Below are 15,713 nucleotides of genomic sequence, written 5' to 3'. Positions count from 1 at the left end.
CAAACTCTTCGCGGTGACAGGACGAGGAGCAGTGCGCACAAATTAAAACACAAGAAGAAATTTCGCCTCAAAATGAGGAAGAACTTCTTTACGTTGAGGGTGGCAAAGCACTGGAACAGCTGCCTGGGCGTGGAGGTTCCCTCTCTGGAGACATCCCAGAGCCACCTGAACACGCTCCTGGATAACCTGCTCCAGATGTCCCTGCCCTGGCAGGGCGGTTGGGCTGGATTATCTCCAGAAGTTCCTTCCAACCCTAACAAATCTGTGATTATTTTCAGTTACTCCCCACTGGTGCAACCCTCTCCCTGCAGCCCACTCTGGGGATCATCTCTGGATCGGGGACCAAACCCCCTCGCCCCAGGCTATGAAATCCACCTGGGCAGCTGGCAGTTGCAATGCAATTTGCACTTTAACGCATAAAAGGATACACAGGGCAGAGTAATTTCACTGAGGAACAGCAAGGAAATGCTTTTTATAGGTTTTACTATAATGATTCACCATCTCCATTAATGTTTCATAAGGAGTTCCCATATCTTTAATGCTTCTTGTTACGGCAATATATCAGCCACAGGTTGTTCACCAGCCTCAGAGGAAACACTTCTTTCTTCACTGGGTCACGGAACAGGACTCCTGCAGCTACAGAAATACCTGTGTGTTGTGTGTGCCAACACCAGGCTGCTGCTTGAGCCTTGGGAATAGTTATTTTCCCCTACAGCTGCAGCAGAGTCATATAAATGCACATCTTACACATGAGGACACCACAGGGAGTTTCTTTCTCTAGCATTTCTCTTAATACAAATTAAAGGCCATGGTTGTACAGACAATCCTGATCTTGGTTCCAAAGTCTGCATCCATATGTGAACAGCTATGTTGACTTATTACATATTATTTTAAGAATGAGTCAATTAGAAAACACTATGACCTAATACAGACCTGCTTTTTATATACACATACAATGTACATACATAAAGATACTGTAGAATGTATCAGTCATAAAATATAAAATAAAAAACCTATATAATACTTTCCAAACATAAATCATGGCTGCCAAATTATTTTTTTTATCTTTCATCTGTTACCAGGCTGAGTGAATCCAGCTGTTACCAGTTCTGGAACAGTTGCTTCGTATGTAATGTCCAAAGTCACGCACCAAGCAGTAACATGGAATTTCAAAGTCAAGTAAATTGCATTTATGTTAGAAGATAAAAAACCAACAGACAAAGTTCTTAGGAGTAAATTACTGGTGCAATGATTCATTCTGAATCATTATCTTACCATCAAGCCACATCCTCTTCCTAGGAACCATGCAGCCCATTCTACAAACTAAAAACGAAATACAATCTCTCATTGCATGTACTTCACCAGTACAGAGAAGTAGGGGGGAAGCCCTGTGCTATTATAAACTCACAAACTCATTGCCTAATCTCAGGAAAAAACTCACGAAGTTGAAGTTTATATCAGCACTTGGTCAGGGTTCTTTCTGAAAAAAAAGAAAAAAAAAAACAAACCACCACCAAAACCACATTGCCTTAAATGTGTACGTTCTTCAGGAAGGGGAAAGAGAGTAGGCTGATAAGAGAATTCACAGGAATCTTAACTCAGTAAGTACTGTGGCCAGTACACATTGATCCTTTCTTCCTATTTCTTACAGGCAGTCCCAACTGCTGACCATATCTTTGTTAGCAACAACTGGCCCATGTTTTTGGATGTTTTTGCAACCAGCTTGGTTAGAAGCAGTAATAGCCATATAAGCACCTATCATTATAGCTGTATTTCTACACTGAAATAGGTTATTTCCCTCAAATTCCTGTTACACTGGGACAAACCCCTATCCATTAGCAGAAATATTTCTGCTCTGGGAGGTCAATTTTGACAGAGTGACAGTTAAACCAGAACAGAACTGTGCATAGAGCAAGCAACACACTCCTCCCTTCCCTCTAACAAATATGGATGGGCAGCACTGCTCTGTGTCATTCCCAGGGAGATCAGAAAGCAGCAGCACAAATTGTTGTTGGCTCCCTCTTTGCAGGCACCTGGAATGTTCTGCTATGTTGTGCTATTGGTTTTTTTTTTTTTCAAATATGCTGTGTTGTGCACAATAGGAGACAGGTGAATTCCCAGGCCATGGAATATGAGGAAAGATATCTATCCATGTCCTAACAGAATTCCAGCCTGTACAGTATCTTTATTATTAACTTCACTGCTTGGAACTGTCACCACTTACTAGTTCAAGTCCCAGGAATGAGAAAGGTCACATAACAAAATACAGCAGGGAAGGTACAATTATTTATATTTTTTAAAAGTATAAAAATCCTGTACATTTGACAAATACTTTTAAAATCAAGCATAGAAAACTGCTGGGCTACTCCATTGCATTTCAGTAAGAATCAGACATCAGGCAGCTGAACAGTTTGTCACTCATCTGACTAAACTCACCAGCCTTGAAATTTAATACTAAATCCCAAATGAAGTATTCTGGTCCATCTCAGTTAAAACAAAAATCAAACTAATAATTTTCTGTTCAAATATTCGGGCTTTTTTATCATTCATCAGTACAATAAGATACCTCATTGTTTAAATGCTATAGAAATACAGGAAATTTCTACATACTTTTTTTACAAATACACATGTACAAGGCAGGAACAGTCTTAATTCATGATGAGTTCTTAACATTCAAAATACAGTATGATTTTAGCTTTCCATATGGGCATATCCTTGTATGTCAGACAGCACCAGTGTCTTCTTTTTAGACAGCAACAGTGCTAAACCCAATGCAGCTGCTGAAGAGGGTTCCAGGTCAAACTCTGCCATCCACCATTTGTATTCCTCACTTGCCAACAACCCAAGCAGAGCATAATGTAAACTACCAGTTATGCTCATCAGAGATATCAACTATCCTCAGCCAGAATCTCAGGATATTCCTCCCAGAACTGGTCCCCAATGATGTCACAGTGCAGGGGAACAACTTTAGTCTTAGTCCGGGTCACTTCCACTTCTTTTTCTTCTTCTTCCTTTGGCAGTTTTATTTTCTTAGTGATTACTTCATTAACCTGAAAATACAGTTGGCACATTAGCAGACGTAAAAGGCTCCAGAGTGGATTCAAAAATTCTATTAAAATAATTTAATACAAAAACACAGGACAGGAATTTCTCCCACTAAATCAATGATACAATTGTTGAATAATGAACATTTCCAAGTTACCTTAAAGCAGAAAAGAACTAAACCAACTATGAGCTGAGCTACCTTATTGAACAGAAGTTTGTAATTCCTTTGCCATGGATATACTTGGGACCTAACCCTGGGAAGGGCCCGGCCCAAATGATACACAAATTGTCATCTGCTGATACATGTTTCATCTCAATGGTCATAATTTGTATCTAAGCCAGACTGCAGAGACTGGTTTTTATATTATGCTCATAGAAACAGCTCTCAAAAACATCTCCAAAACAATGAGTCATCTTACAGAGAATTACATAGCAAATATAGTTAATTTTAAGATCTATTTATTCCCAGACATACACTGGAGATACAGGTGGTGCTCTTACAGTGCAGTCTGTCTGCCACAGTGTAACTATTTAAAATATCAGCCCAAAGCAAGTGGCAATAGGGTTTTTTACCTTCTGCCATATTAGGACAGTTCCTTTTCTATACATCAAAGGTTCATTGTTGTAGTTGATGTTGAATTCAGAAAATAAGATTTCATTCTTATCTCCAGCCAAAGTTCCCTGAGAGGAAAGGAAACAAAAAATACTCTTAGAGAAAACCCCTCCTATAGGATAGAGGAAAGGTAAATACTGGAAGCAAGACAGACATTTGTAAAAGTTTTTCACCTTTAAGTCACAAGGCTTAATTACTTCTCTCAACAGAGGAATTAATTCCAAGAGGGTTTTTATTACATTTTCAAGACAAATGGAAGACAATCAACAGATTCCAGGAGAAAACAGGAATAATCTGCTAAAGTCTGCACAAGGACACAAAACACAACAGAAGGGACTGGCAATCAACAGGACCTGAATTTTGCAACTGTTCCTCACGGGTTTAGATGCTGAACATTTTATGACTTTTCTAAGATTTCTGAAATTGCCAACTAAAAACTTAAACCCTGCTAATAATTGACCAAAATTACGTTATTTGCTAGTGGTATTAATATTTGCACAATTGAAGAAGCTGTTGACTACACCTACAAAATTATTACAGTAAGAACAGACAAGCCAGGGCTGCTGGGCAGGCAAGACACTTTGCAAATCTTATTATTTAATTTTTAGCTATAAAAAAACATTACTTCGGCAGACTCTTACCCGGAGCCTCTCCTGTGCTTGCACTGGTGTCAAACCACCTCGCTGCACAAGCATCCAGAACACTGTATTATAAAGGTTATTAATATGGCCTAGAGAAAACACAGAAATGAGTGCGAGGATGGTCATTTACCAAATCTGAGTGACTACTTAGGAAAAAACAGGTTTATTTCCAGAGCTGTATCTAAGAAACAGCCAAGAGTAATGGGGAATTAATATAATCAGTTTCTAAAGAAGATACAATGTTTGTAATACAATTTTAAGGTACTGCATATCATGACTAGAAGATAGATTTCATAAATGAAAAGGGCACAGCAGAGGCTGAAGGGTGTTTATGTATAATGTAAATTATTTTCATTTGACAACAGGGACTAGGTACTGACAAAGGTCTAGAGACAAATCTAGTGGTCTGTTCTAACATGGAATATTCAGCACTTTTGATTACTACCTGCTGCAAACTTGAATATTTGCATAATTAAAGATTACCTTGGTTAAGCCAACTCTGAACACCAAAATTAATTGATTCATTCTATTAGCAGTTCTAATATTTCTTGTGCTGAATTCACTCAGGATGCAATAAATTTAGTTGTAGCCTGAACACTCCAAATTTCAGCCAGTACCCATACAAAGCCCAGAAGAAGTGTAATATTATTGAAAATCACCACTCTACCTGCTGCTCTTTCACTGACAACTGTATATGCAAATACACTGGCAGAAAAGACATTTCTGTTCAGAGAAATGAACTCAACTGCATAAATCTCTCTTTTCTAGGAACACTTACAATCTGCTTGCCTCCAGCTGAGGTAGTCCTTCAAATTCTGGTTGCTGGGATATAACACAATTCGTCCATCAAATCCTGGGGGGTACAGAAGCTGCTGGTCCTTAAAGTAATCCTTCCAATAGAACACGTAACTTGAGGAAAACTGGGAGACCACATGAGTCATGAACTTACTTGCAAACACAGAACAAGAGAAAAAAAGAAAGAAATACACGGGTGTGATTATATATCTGTGCTTATCTGAGGTATCAGTAGTGACAGCTCTAGTGGAGGGCAGCATTTCTTAAATAATGGCCAAACAGATGAGGAATGGCACAGAGACTTTTGAACAACAGAGGTACTGAGAATTGTAACATTTTCTTAAAAAAATGTGTTTATAATGTTTTGATTGTTTATATAATAAGTTGTTTATATAACTTTTTTACAAGCTCTGTATTATTGAACATATTTTCCTGAAACATCACATGTAAAGAATCTACATAAAAAACTTGAACTAACTGCAGTGTAAGCACCATCCCTCCTCCTAACTTCTTTGTGTAGGTAAAGACAAACCTGAAGAAGAATTATAGAGAGATGTTAAAAACAAATTCACTTCAGTATGAAAGCAGCTGTTACCTTGCTCTTCTTTTAAACCACCTGCTCTTCTTTTTGAAAACAAAACTATATTCATCACTCTGTCCATAAGCAATAGCAATATCCTCCAGTTCTTGCATCACTGTCTGGGCACACTTGGTCATCAGGTGCAGAGCACGGTCATCATTTGGCTTTTTGAATTCATGCTGCTCAGAAAACCTTCAAAGCAAAATTGGCTGCATAAGAATCCCTTGAAAAGCTACTAAAAATGCTAACCCATTCGTTTTCATCATATTTGCTTTATATGAATACTGATTTCCAGTATCCTGTCAATACTGACAAAAGAATTCCCTCCAGGTATGAAAAGCAGGAACAAAAGTCCTCGTTATCCACTCTGGATAACCCATTCTCTTTCTCACTAGTATCTGACCCTAACCAGTCTTTTAAAGAAGCTGCTTTGTGTAATTTAATTGGAAATGGATAACAAATACTACTTTCTGTAAATTCCCTTTCTCACAGGGTGTCTTTAATATTCAGTCCAATAAGGGCAACATTATCAATAAACTTGTCAAAACTCAAGAGCTTTACCAAAACCAGAGATAATATCCCAGCAAGAACTTGTGTTATCTACCAAGCGAGAGAACTGTGCCCCATTTATGCCGAGGGAAGGCAAATGCCACACAGACACCGACTCCAAACACCAGTACACATCTCTGTATAGCAGCTACTGTCCCTCCTCAGCACACCCAAGGCAGGGAATCATTTCCCTACTCGGACCATTCCCTACCACCCGGCTCTGAAGCCGCCCGTGAAAACAAAATCCCGGTGGAATTCCGTGCCCTGGAGAGGCCGAGTGAGGGACACGAGGATCTCTAACCCCGCACCTGCAGGACTCCCACAGGCCGGACAGGAACAGCCCAGCGCAACCCGGGCACCACCAGGACCCCGCTCTCGGCGCAGCGCTCTCAGCCCGCACCCGCGGGGTCCCCGCAGCGCCCGCCCGGCCCTGCCCGCACCTGTGGAAGTTGCGGCCGTCCAGCCGCACCACGATCCAGCAGTTGGGCAGCACCGTGTCGTCCGCCTCGAAGTCCCGCACGTACTCGAACTTGCTCTTGGCCATGGCGAGGCCGCGGCGGCCGCGCGGGGAGCCCGGAGCGCAGCCGGCAGCGATGGCCGCGGCCGCCCGGCAGCAGCGCAGCATGACCGGCGCGGAAGCGGAAAGAGCGGCGCCCGGCCCTTCTGGGCGGCCCGGAGCAGCGCTCGGTGGTGCCGGCGGAGGGCGGGCGGAGCCGGCGGGCGGAGCGCGGGGCGGCGACGGCGACGGCGCCCATGGCGGCTGCGGGGCGCGGAGCCGGGGCCGGGGACCCGTGCGCCCCGGTCCGAGCGCGCCGAGCGACGAGCACGGGATGGGTCGGGGCGGCCCCAGCGGTGGGCGCGGGACGCGGGGAGGACAGCGCGACCGAGCGGGCGGAGCTGGGGCTCGGTGCGCGCCCCACGGTTGGTGCGGGATGCGGGCTCGGTGCGCGCCGGCGGCGCGGGGCCGCGGGGAGCGTTGGCGCAACGGTGGCGGCGGCCGAGGAGCGGCAGCGGAGCGATGGAGCGCAGGGTCAGGCACTGCCGCTTCCGCGCCCGGGCGAGCCCCGCCTCGGCCCCCCAGCACAGGGAGGTCATGGGCTCCCTCGGAGGGCTGCGCGTCCAAGTGCAGGAACACCCGAGCCGGCCCGGGCACAGCGAAGGAGCGGCGAAGAAGAGCAGTTGCATCTCGGCTCCGGCGGCGGTTGAGAATGAGGCCCGGAGTGCTATCAGGAGGGAAAGGGACCATGAAAGGGGCAGCGGTGACCGCCAGAACGAGGAGAATGTCCTGGAGCAAGCTGGCAATAAGCCCTGGAGAAGAGCTGCCGTCCAAACGGAGCGACCCGACCTGGCCTATGAGGCCCGCCCAGTGAGGCTGGAGAAGATTGATGCCCCGGCTGGATCCCTGCGCGAACTTGGGAACGCTCCTCAAGATCAGAATGTCCCGGTCTTGTTTCAGTCCTTACCTCCCATGTCCCACGTACAGCTCCAAGGCCCTCTGCCCTCGCAGCTGATGCATGCGACGCCAGTGCCGGTAAAACAAGTGCCAGTTCAATTGCAGCCTCTACTGCAGCGGCCAAAGATTGAAACAAAAAACGTTCCCCTCACAGTCCTGCCCTCGGATTCAGGTATTATGGTCAGAGAGCTTGCAGGGTGGCAGGCAGGTGACTGCTTATCAGGCAGGAGAACACAAGTGGAAAGGTCACGTTAGAAAACCATCCCTTTGCAAAGGCTAGGTTTAGCACAACTCCTGCACAGTTTAAGACACAAAAGCACCGGAGCACAGAGTTCTGTAGTGGTTTGTTACAATCAAGGTAGTTTTGTCATGTTGCTCCCTGTCTACATGAAGCACCTTGGGACAGGGTTCAGAATTACACTGAGTTGTGATTGCAGTTTTAAGGTCAGGAATCTGCTTTATTTTTAAAGGTATAAAATAGTCATATACCTCTCTGAAAAAAATCTGGACATGTTAAATGAAGAGCATTTTGAAACATCTATATTAGAAGCTTTTTTTTTTTTTTTAATATCTAGGCATTCAAAATTAATTACTTAAGTAAGGTCTTAAAGATGTTTTCCCTTTATCAAGGATGTGAAAGTTAATTTCTAAACCTTTTCCAGGAGGAAATTGCTTGCTCAGGGATCAGTTTTAAGGGGCCTGTGGATTCATCATGTTGCCAGCTCAATTTAAATGCAGCCTTTACAAAGAGCCAAAGCCAGGTATCATGTAACAATCATTTGGGAACACATCTTCCTCCAACAAAACAAATGTCCAAATCCAAAAAAAAAAAAAATTTATGTCTCAAAAAAAAAAACCCAACAAAACCCAAGCAGAAACCCAAAATAGCAACACCCACAGTTGAGCAGGCAGGGACTGCACAGGTGTGGAACTAAGCAGCCTCCCCATCCTTAATCCTAATCCCTGCATCCTTAGGGTTTTGGTTACATAGTTCTGGTGTGATAATGAATTTGCAGTGGTGTGGTCTGTGCTATATAATGATTAGGTTACAAATTCATAAGAAAACAAGCCAACTGAAATCCAAAGTAGTGTGTTAGCAGTCCCTGTTTATTCCCTTTTTTTTTTGTTTTTGTAATTATACATAACAAAAGCCAGGTAACTGATTCCTTGTGCAGTGACCCAGCAAAGGGCAGTGGAGGATTTTGTATGAACTGCACTGAGTTTCATCTGTCCAAAGCTCCGGTGATGCTGTTGCCAAATATCCTGTGGGTGAGTTACTGAGTGTGACCTGCTGTATTCCCTGGAAGGTGATGATCTTTCCTTGCCTTGTTGCACAGGCATGCCAGACACTCCATTCAGCAAGACCAAAAGCGGCCGCGTGAAGCGTCCCATGAATGCATTCATGGTGTGGGCCCGCATCCACAGGGCTGCTGTGGCCAAAGCCAACCCGGGTGCCAACAATGCAGAGATCAGCGTTCAGCTCGGCCTGGAGTGGAGCAAACTCACTGAAGAGCAGAAGCAGCCGTATTACGAGGAAGCTAACAAAATAAAACTGAGGCACAGGGAGGAATTTCCTGGTAAACATCTTAGTTATTTGCCACAATGCTTTAGAAGTGCAGGACTTTTCGGAAAATTGATCTCTTGCATTATGGCAATTAATAGAGGTAGGAAAAAAGTACAGATATTTCAAGCACACAATCCTTCTGTGTGCTTCAAACTATTAATTTTTTAAAGTGTCCAAAACGCTGGTGAGAACACTGCAGCTACAGCAGCTTTTTTGAATGCTATAGTAGTCGAGTGGCCAGAGAGTGAGTTTGTGTGGCCTGCTGCATCAGTTTCCTTGCTCCAGAAGCAGCTGCCCAGGTGGCCTGTGGTGACACATGTGTTCATTTCTTAAAAGCAGGAAAGGGAAATGTCACAGGAAGCACAAACAGCATTGTATTCTGTGGGATTCTTCAACATGTAGACTTGAGGTTCCCACATAATGCTGTGGAAAATGTTTCACAGCCTTTTGTCAAGCGTTAAAATTTGTACCCTTAACAATTTAATTTATCCAAAAAATAACAGAATGTAAAACACTTTTAAAAAGCTGTTGAGATACCAGGTGTTGTGATCCTTTCTCTCTCTGTTGTCATAATGCTGCTTGTTCATGATCCTGCCTAATCTGTCATAAAGAAAAGAGCATCACTCTCCCTCTCTCCTTGCATCTTTCAAAAAAAGAAAAAAAAAGAAAGGCGTTTCTTTAAAGTTGCATTAAGAGTTAACCTGTGTAAGAAACCAAACAGCTCAGTGTAAATTCATGATATATTCTTATGTCTGTTAGTGTTTGGTTAATGTCAGGCAAAGGCAAACCTGCTCTTCCACAATCTATCCAGGGTTCCCAGTGGATCATATTTTCTGTTGTTTCTTGTAACCTGCAGATATACGTGAGACTTAAGGGGTTAAGGAAACCATGAGGAAAGACCACATTTTGAGTAGCTCTGGTTTTCCTCCACACTGAATGCCCAAGGTACAGTGAGTGTCATGTTCTCCTTAATGTGGTTTCCTCAGCTGGGCCACATCACTCCCCAGTATTTGGTATTTTTTTGTCTCACAAGCAGTTACTACTTGGTAACTTCTAAACAATACCCAAATATTTCTGTTTCATTTCCATCTCCAGTAAAATTCCCCATTTCTAGCTCACCAAAACAAGTGGAGCATTGCCATTGCCTAAAGGAGCAGGTTTTGGACTTGTCTTACCAGATCCTTCAGAATTACAGATAACATAGCTTTAGATAAATAATTAAACCATCCAAAATATTGAGTGTCTGCATCTTTTTTTCATCTCTGACAGGTTGGGTTTATCAGCCAAACAGAAAGAAGTGTTCTCTACCACCTGGCTCTGCTGCATTTTCAGGCACTTCCCAGAGTACCACCACTACAAATCCAGCCGGCACCCTTCCCTTCTCATCACCTACTTACTCTTTTGTCAACTCCAGTGTTAAGAACAATATTGGACGTCCAGTCTGTGAGTTTTCAGTAGTGAATTATTTTAAAAATTCAGAATTTACCTGTTCCAGTAGTGACAAGGCAAGGGGGAATGGCTTCAAACTGAAAGAGAGTAGGTTTAGATTAGATATTGGGAAGAAACTTTGCTGTGAGGGTGGTGAGGCCCTGGCACAGGTTGCCCAGAGAAGGTGTGATTATTTACCAACACTTCTTTTCTACTTAAGATGCTAAGCTACAGCTGCTTCTTTCCCTCGTTTGGTCTCCACCTCACAGATACCCTGGAAGGATCCTTCTTTTTTACAAAAAGTCCACACTGGCAGTGAAATAGTGTGAGAGCCCCCAGACCAGTGTAAAAGCTGATCTGCATATTCCTTAGAGAAAGAGCTCTGGCTCTGTCAGGGCATGGATAGTGGATTTCAACAGCAAATAGCTCAGATCCAGGCAATGGCATTTTCCTCTAAGTATCCTGGAAAAGGCTGCTTTCTTTGCAATGAGACAAGAAAATTAAATGCCTGATTATGCTGTGTGGTAATACTTGCAAAAGAATACTCAGCTTTGTTCTAGTGTAGTTCTGAGTTAGTGATGTTTGAAAATTCCTATGCAAGGTGTTTTGAAATCTTTCCCTATAAAGGCAGCCCTGTTGAGGTGTGATTTGAGAGTGTACATTGAAGTTTGTGCTCTGCAAAACATTTCAAAGTACAATTGTCTAGTAGGTACATTCATTGATGAAATAAGGAAACATACTGGGGATTAGGGTGTTTCAGGCTCCTCAGCACACAGTTTTGTTACAAATTTGGCTTACTTCACATGAGTAGACTTGTGAGGTCTTCTGAGCTGAAGGCACAGTCCAGCCCATTGTGGGGCTTTATTAGGACAAGACATAGCCTCACCAGAGCAATGTACCCTCGTTAGCCACTTCCTTCCACCCGTGGGTTTCTGTGCAATGAAGCTTTAATGTGTGAGCTCCAAACCCATCTCTCAGAATGGTGTCACATGAGGTGTATGACATGAATTGCTGGGAAATTTCAGGGGGCATTATTCTGTCTGTACCCAGAAATGCTGTGGTTTGCTATGATGCTGTTTATCAGAACTCTCTGTTCATGTCTGACAAATAACTGTTTTGTTTCCTGAAGGTGAGTCTCCCGCCATCCGTCTGACGGCTTCTTCAATCCAGCACGCTGTGCCCATGACCCTTTTCCAGACCACGGCTGCAAGCACCACATCAGTGGCTGTTGCAGTTCCAACCCTGCCCCTGCGCCCTGTAGTTTCATCACAGCACTTTGCTGAGCCTGCTCAGACAGAAGCTTTTGTATCACCTGGACTCAATTTCTCCCTGAAGAGACCTGCACCCGTTTTCGCTGAGAGCTTCAGCAACAGAAACCCAAGTACCATTAGCAGCACTAGTGGCAGGTTTTCTGTCTCTAACAGTGAGATCCCAGGGATTTCTGTTTTTCCTAGAGGCATAGCTCTTCCCCAGGCTACCCCTTTTATTCCCTCACCTGCCTATGTGTCTGCTCCCATTGGACAACCAGCCAGTTTGTTTGGAGGAACTCCTCAGTTTCCATTTTGTCACCCTTCCTTTATACCTGGACCTCGCTGTTTGCCCTCAAGGTAATGAAACCATTTCAATACCAGTAAGAAAAAATGCTGAAAGGCAGAGAATCTTTTGACTTTTAGACAGCAGGCGGAGCATTCAGAGGGAAAGGAGCTCTCACCTTCCTGTGCTGGGACCCCCTGGCCTCAGCCTGCTCATAAAACGTGCCCAGTTACTGGAGGCTCCATAGAACTGTTGCAGTAATTGGCACTCCCAAGGCCAAGACAAACAGAAATATCTTCTTTCCACTTTATGGGTGTAAGTGCAGTTGATTTTGGCAGAAGAGCATTAGGTAGAGATAATGTAAATATACTTTGAAAATGGTCAGATGGAATTAGAGTGGGTGTGTCCTGGAGGTGTCTCCTGGGTGCACTGTGATTGCCATAAGTGCTAATATTTCTGAAACCCAGCCTGGTGGGAAGTGTCTGCAGAATTCTTGTGTAAGTAGTAATTCCTAGTTCTTCCTTTTCAGTCAATCAGAGGTCCCCTAATCCAAGAATTTCCAGGCTAACACAAGTAGTGTCCCGTGGGTGTTTGTAGGCTGAGCATGCACAGAAAGCACCAGTGCCCTGGTGCAGGTGGGCAGCTCAAACACCAGGCATCTGATGCTTATTCTTTACATGGCATCATTTTGTTTTCATGACTCTGCAGTAGCAAACCTAACAAATTATTACGATTATTAGACTTAAATTTTGCCTGTTTATTCACTGCTTCTACTGCTGCTATTCTCACTAGTAGCAGTAACCCATGTGTTCCTGTAAGACCACCTGGTCTTTAATTAGGGCTAATGATGACCCATCAGACTTAGAAGAACTTCATAAGCTGACAAGTGCAATACAAGACATTTCTGTTTTTGAGGTACTTTGAAGAAACACGGAACACATATTCCCAAAATTGCTAAAAATTATCTTTGCCGAGGCCTTGGTGTCTGAAATGAGATGGTTTTGTGAGGCCTCTGAGAAAGGTGAGTTCTTCTAGCATAAAAGACTTCTGATTTCACACATTAATGGACTTCTGAAGTCCATTAATGCCAGCTGAATGCCAGCTTTGCTAATGCCAGGGTCTTTCTAATGCAGTGATTTATAAGTTCTCTGTCCTATAAACTCATTTCTTGCGTACAAGAGTCATGATTTCTGAACTGAAAGTGCAGATTTATGCCCTAAAATTTTAAATATTAGATTGGAATGATGATTAGTCCCCTTGAAACCTCAATAGATATTGTATCAATGTCTTTACAATGCCTGCACTGTGGAGCTCTATTACTTCTTTACATATTTTTGGTTTTTTCACAATGTAGTGAATTTCTCTAAAGCACTGTAAATTGCAATCCCTTTGTCTTTCTGCATCAGAATAAAAATTCAAGCATGTGCCACTGGAGGAATACAGTTCCATTTGACATAATAACTTCCTGCAATTTACTATGTGGTTACTTTAAAAAAATGTATCACTGTGCATTCTTTAAATATTAACATTGACAACCACATATTGGGCACAAGGACTCCTTGCCCTGTTTGATAACAGTGTAACAGATGCAAGATCTCACTAAAAATTACAAATAAGAGTGTTTTACCCCAGGTCTGTCACAAAATTTGGCATACAGAAATTACACAAACTGACTTTTGATGCTTTGTTTTATTAATCTGAGTATGTTGGTTAACTCACTGCATGCTGGTTTATTTATGGTATTATTTGATTGATAAATACAGTTTATGTTTGTTCTCAGAGCAACCTCATGTGTGCACAGAAATGGAATCTGAACTACTCTTGTTATGGCCCTAGTGCTGAAATTAGGCATGGTTTTAAATTTGTATGTTTTAAAAAATGGCATGAGCTGAGTAGCACAGAACATCAGTGTCATCGTGCAGCCCTGCATTTCTGAAAGCCAACCTTGAATCTCTTCCCTTGCAGCACATTCCCACTCAGAGCTCCATTTGGCTACGGGAATTTCTCCAGCTCAGTGCCTCAGTGCTTTGGCTTTTACGAGGAGAGGAACCAGAGGCAGGAGGTGATATTTTCCACTCTGGATGAAGACTATCGTTTCAGGGCATACTCAGGAGAGAGGCTATGTGAGAACCAGCGTGTCTGTGGGAGCCCTGAAATCGTGTCCTGTCAGAGCACCTGCAGTGAGGAGCGAGTTCTGAGCCCCCTGCCACAGCTGAACGTGGAAGTGGTGGAGGAGGTTTTGCCATCTCCTCCATCTACTCCCTCCAGCACTTACATTGTCAATGTAACTGACAGTGATGAGGAAGAGGAAGTAAAGTTTTTTCAAGTATTGTAATTTTTAAAACTTAGTACAATCCAGAGCAATATTATAGAATGGGAAATAAATGTTTTCCTCAACACCACCTTTTCAGTCAGTGTGTTCAATGGGAAACCCTGGTGGCTTTAGTAACTTGCACAGGTCATTTTGAAGGGCTGTTTAGATAAGTGGAAAGTCTTATAAATAGCAGAAAATGCCTGTTCATTTCTGAAAGCTGATCTGGCCTGCAGGAATGCATGTGGCCACATGTACAAATCCCTCCACAAGTATGTTTTGGGGTATAAAACAGCTGCTTGTGAGATTATTCTCTAGATCTAACTTCCCTCTTCTCCCATCTTTCTTTTTATACACTGTGGAGTAGGATATCAGACATATTTCAATGCACCAGAATCAAGAATGGTACACAACTGTTGTGATTTGTTCTACCAAGCCCAGAGAAAGGGAAGACTGGTTTAACATATCCTGGATATACTAATGGGAAACTACATGTGAGGGTGATCCCTTCTTCCCTCCCAGCTAGAGCTGATGTCCTGGAGTGATTGTTAGGGATCTGTGTCTGCAGGTCTGTGTTGCTGCAGCCAGACCTCAGCTGAGCTCTCTTGAAGCTCTCCTGTCTTGTCTACAACAGAAGTGAAAGTTACACAAACAACCCACTCAAACCTGGCTTCCTCTGCATCATCTCTCAGCATGTCTGGCGGCCCTGCAGCCAGGAAAGTGTGATAGAAGAGGTTTTTAGTTCCCATTTCTAGGTGATTTTCAGCTCACCCACAAACTTTCCCATAATGCAGATTCCTGAAGTGCCAAGTATCTGTGCCAAGTGCTGTTATTTCTCCTCCTGAAATGTGTGAAGTGGCCAGTGTTGGCAGGGCCAGTGCCTAGTGTGCCCTCCTGCAAGCCTTCATGGCAGTGCAGAGGGTAATTGGGGCATAAGAGGGACATGTTCTACTCTCTTATAATTATTTTCCTCCTTACTGTTTACCTTAATCTAAACTAAAAGCCACCTTGTGTCCTTCTCAGCTTGAAAAACACATGAAGATTTTCTATGCAAAGTTTGTTTTCCTCCTGCTACTGTAAAAGTCTAAAGACACTTGATGCTTCCCAGTACATCACTGCTATCCATTTACAGAGACAACTTTCTTCTCCAAAATTACTGGACAGTTTTATGGACTGGATATTAGTAAAAGCCCTTGTGCTG

The 15,713-nt window shown here is 43.3% G+C and overlaps 2 protein-coding genes across 5 annotated transcripts; one reads left to right on the top strand and one right to left on the bottom strand.

Annotated features, from left to right (window-relative positions):
- Nucleotides 1-918: 918 nt before the first annotated feature.
- Nucleotides 919-6,870, bottom strand: THG1L (tRNA-histidine guanylyltransferase 1 like). 3 transcript variants are annotated; one of them, XM_053956857.1, is made up of 6 exons: nucleotides 6,664-6,870; nucleotides 5,690-5,866; nucleotides 5,078-5,247; nucleotides 4,300-4,388; nucleotides 3,619-3,726; nucleotides 919-3,050 (listed from the first exon to the last, which is right to left on the bottom strand). In XM_053956857.1, the coding sequence occupies exons 1-6, from the start codon at nucleotides 6,846-6,848 to the stop codon at nucleotides 2,889-2,891; spliced, it is 891 nt and encodes a 296-aa protein (XP_053812832.1). In that variant the 5' UTR covers nucleotides 6,849-6,870; the 3' UTR covers nucleotides 919-2,888. The 3 variants fall into 3 exon arrangements, with proteins under 3 accessions (XP_053812832.1, XP_053812833.1, XP_053812834.1); XM_053956858.1 differs by lacking the exon at nucleotides 6,664-6,870 and having other exon boundaries at nucleotides 5,078-5,243; nucleotides 5,690-5,776; XM_053956859.1 differs by lacking the exon at nucleotides 6,664-6,870 and having other exon boundaries at nucleotides 5,078-5,152; nucleotides 5,690-5,756.
- A 308-nt stretch (nucleotides 6,871-7,178) lies between these two features.
- SOX30 (SRY-box transcription factor 30) lies at nucleotides 7,179-14,603 on the top strand. Of its 2 annotated transcripts, XR_008433641.1 has the most exons (6): nucleotides 7,179-7,848; nucleotides 9,014-9,253; nucleotides 10,510-10,683; nucleotides 11,798-12,275; nucleotides 13,117-13,222; nucleotides 14,167-14,254. XR_008433641.1 is itself a non-coding variant. In XM_053956886.1 (5 exons), exons 1-5 carry the CDS (start codon nucleotides 7,242-7,244, stop codon nucleotides 14,534-14,536), a joined length of 1,869 nt encoding a protein of 622 aa, XP_053812861.1. In that variant the 5' UTR covers nucleotides 7,180-7,241; the 3' UTR covers nucleotides 14,537-14,603. The 2 variants fall into 2 exon arrangements, 1 of the variants encoding a protein (XP_053812861.1); XM_053956886.1 differs by lacking the exon at nucleotides 13,117-13,222 and having other exon boundaries at nucleotides 7,180-7,848; nucleotides 14,167-14,603.
- Nucleotides 14,604-15,713: the final 1,110 nt, after the last annotated feature.

This window comes from Vidua chalybeata, chromosome 15, assembly GCF_026979565.1.
Source record: "Vidua chalybeata isolate OUT-0048 chromosome 15, bVidCha1 merged haplotype, whole genome shotgun sequence".
NCBI classification, from domain to species: domain Eukaryota; kingdom Metazoa; phylum Chordata; class Aves; order Passeriformes; family Viduidae; genus Vidua; species Vidua chalybeata.
Note: the sequence above shows the minus strand (reverse complement) of the source record. Positions and strands in the feature narration are given on the sequence as shown.

Coding starts and splice junctions, on each gene's coding strand:
- THG1L (XM_053956857.1), bottom strand. CDS start 6,848: ATGCTGCGCTGCTGCCGGGCGGCCGCGGCCATCGCTGCCGGCTGCGCT. Junction 5,867..6,663: donor GACGGCCGCAACTTCCACAG/GTGCGGGCAGGG, acceptor TTTGCTTTGAAG/GTTTTCTGAGCAGCATGAAT. Junction 3,051..3,618: donor CTGTCCTAATATGGCAGAAG/GTAAAAAACCCT, acceptor CTGTATTTTCAG/GTTAATGAAGTAATCACTAA.
- SOX30 (XM_053956886.1), top strand. CDS start 7,242: ATGGAGCGCAGGGTCAGGCACTGCCGCTTCCGCGCCCGGGCGAGCCCC. Junction 9,254..10,509: donor GCACAGGGAGGAATTTCCTG/GTAAACATCTTA, acceptor CATCTCTGACAG/GTTGGGTTTATCAGCCAAAC. Junction 10,684..11,797: donor CAATATTGGACGTCCAGTCT/GTGAGTTTTCAG, acceptor TGTTTCCTGAAG/GTGAGTCTCCCGCCATCCGT.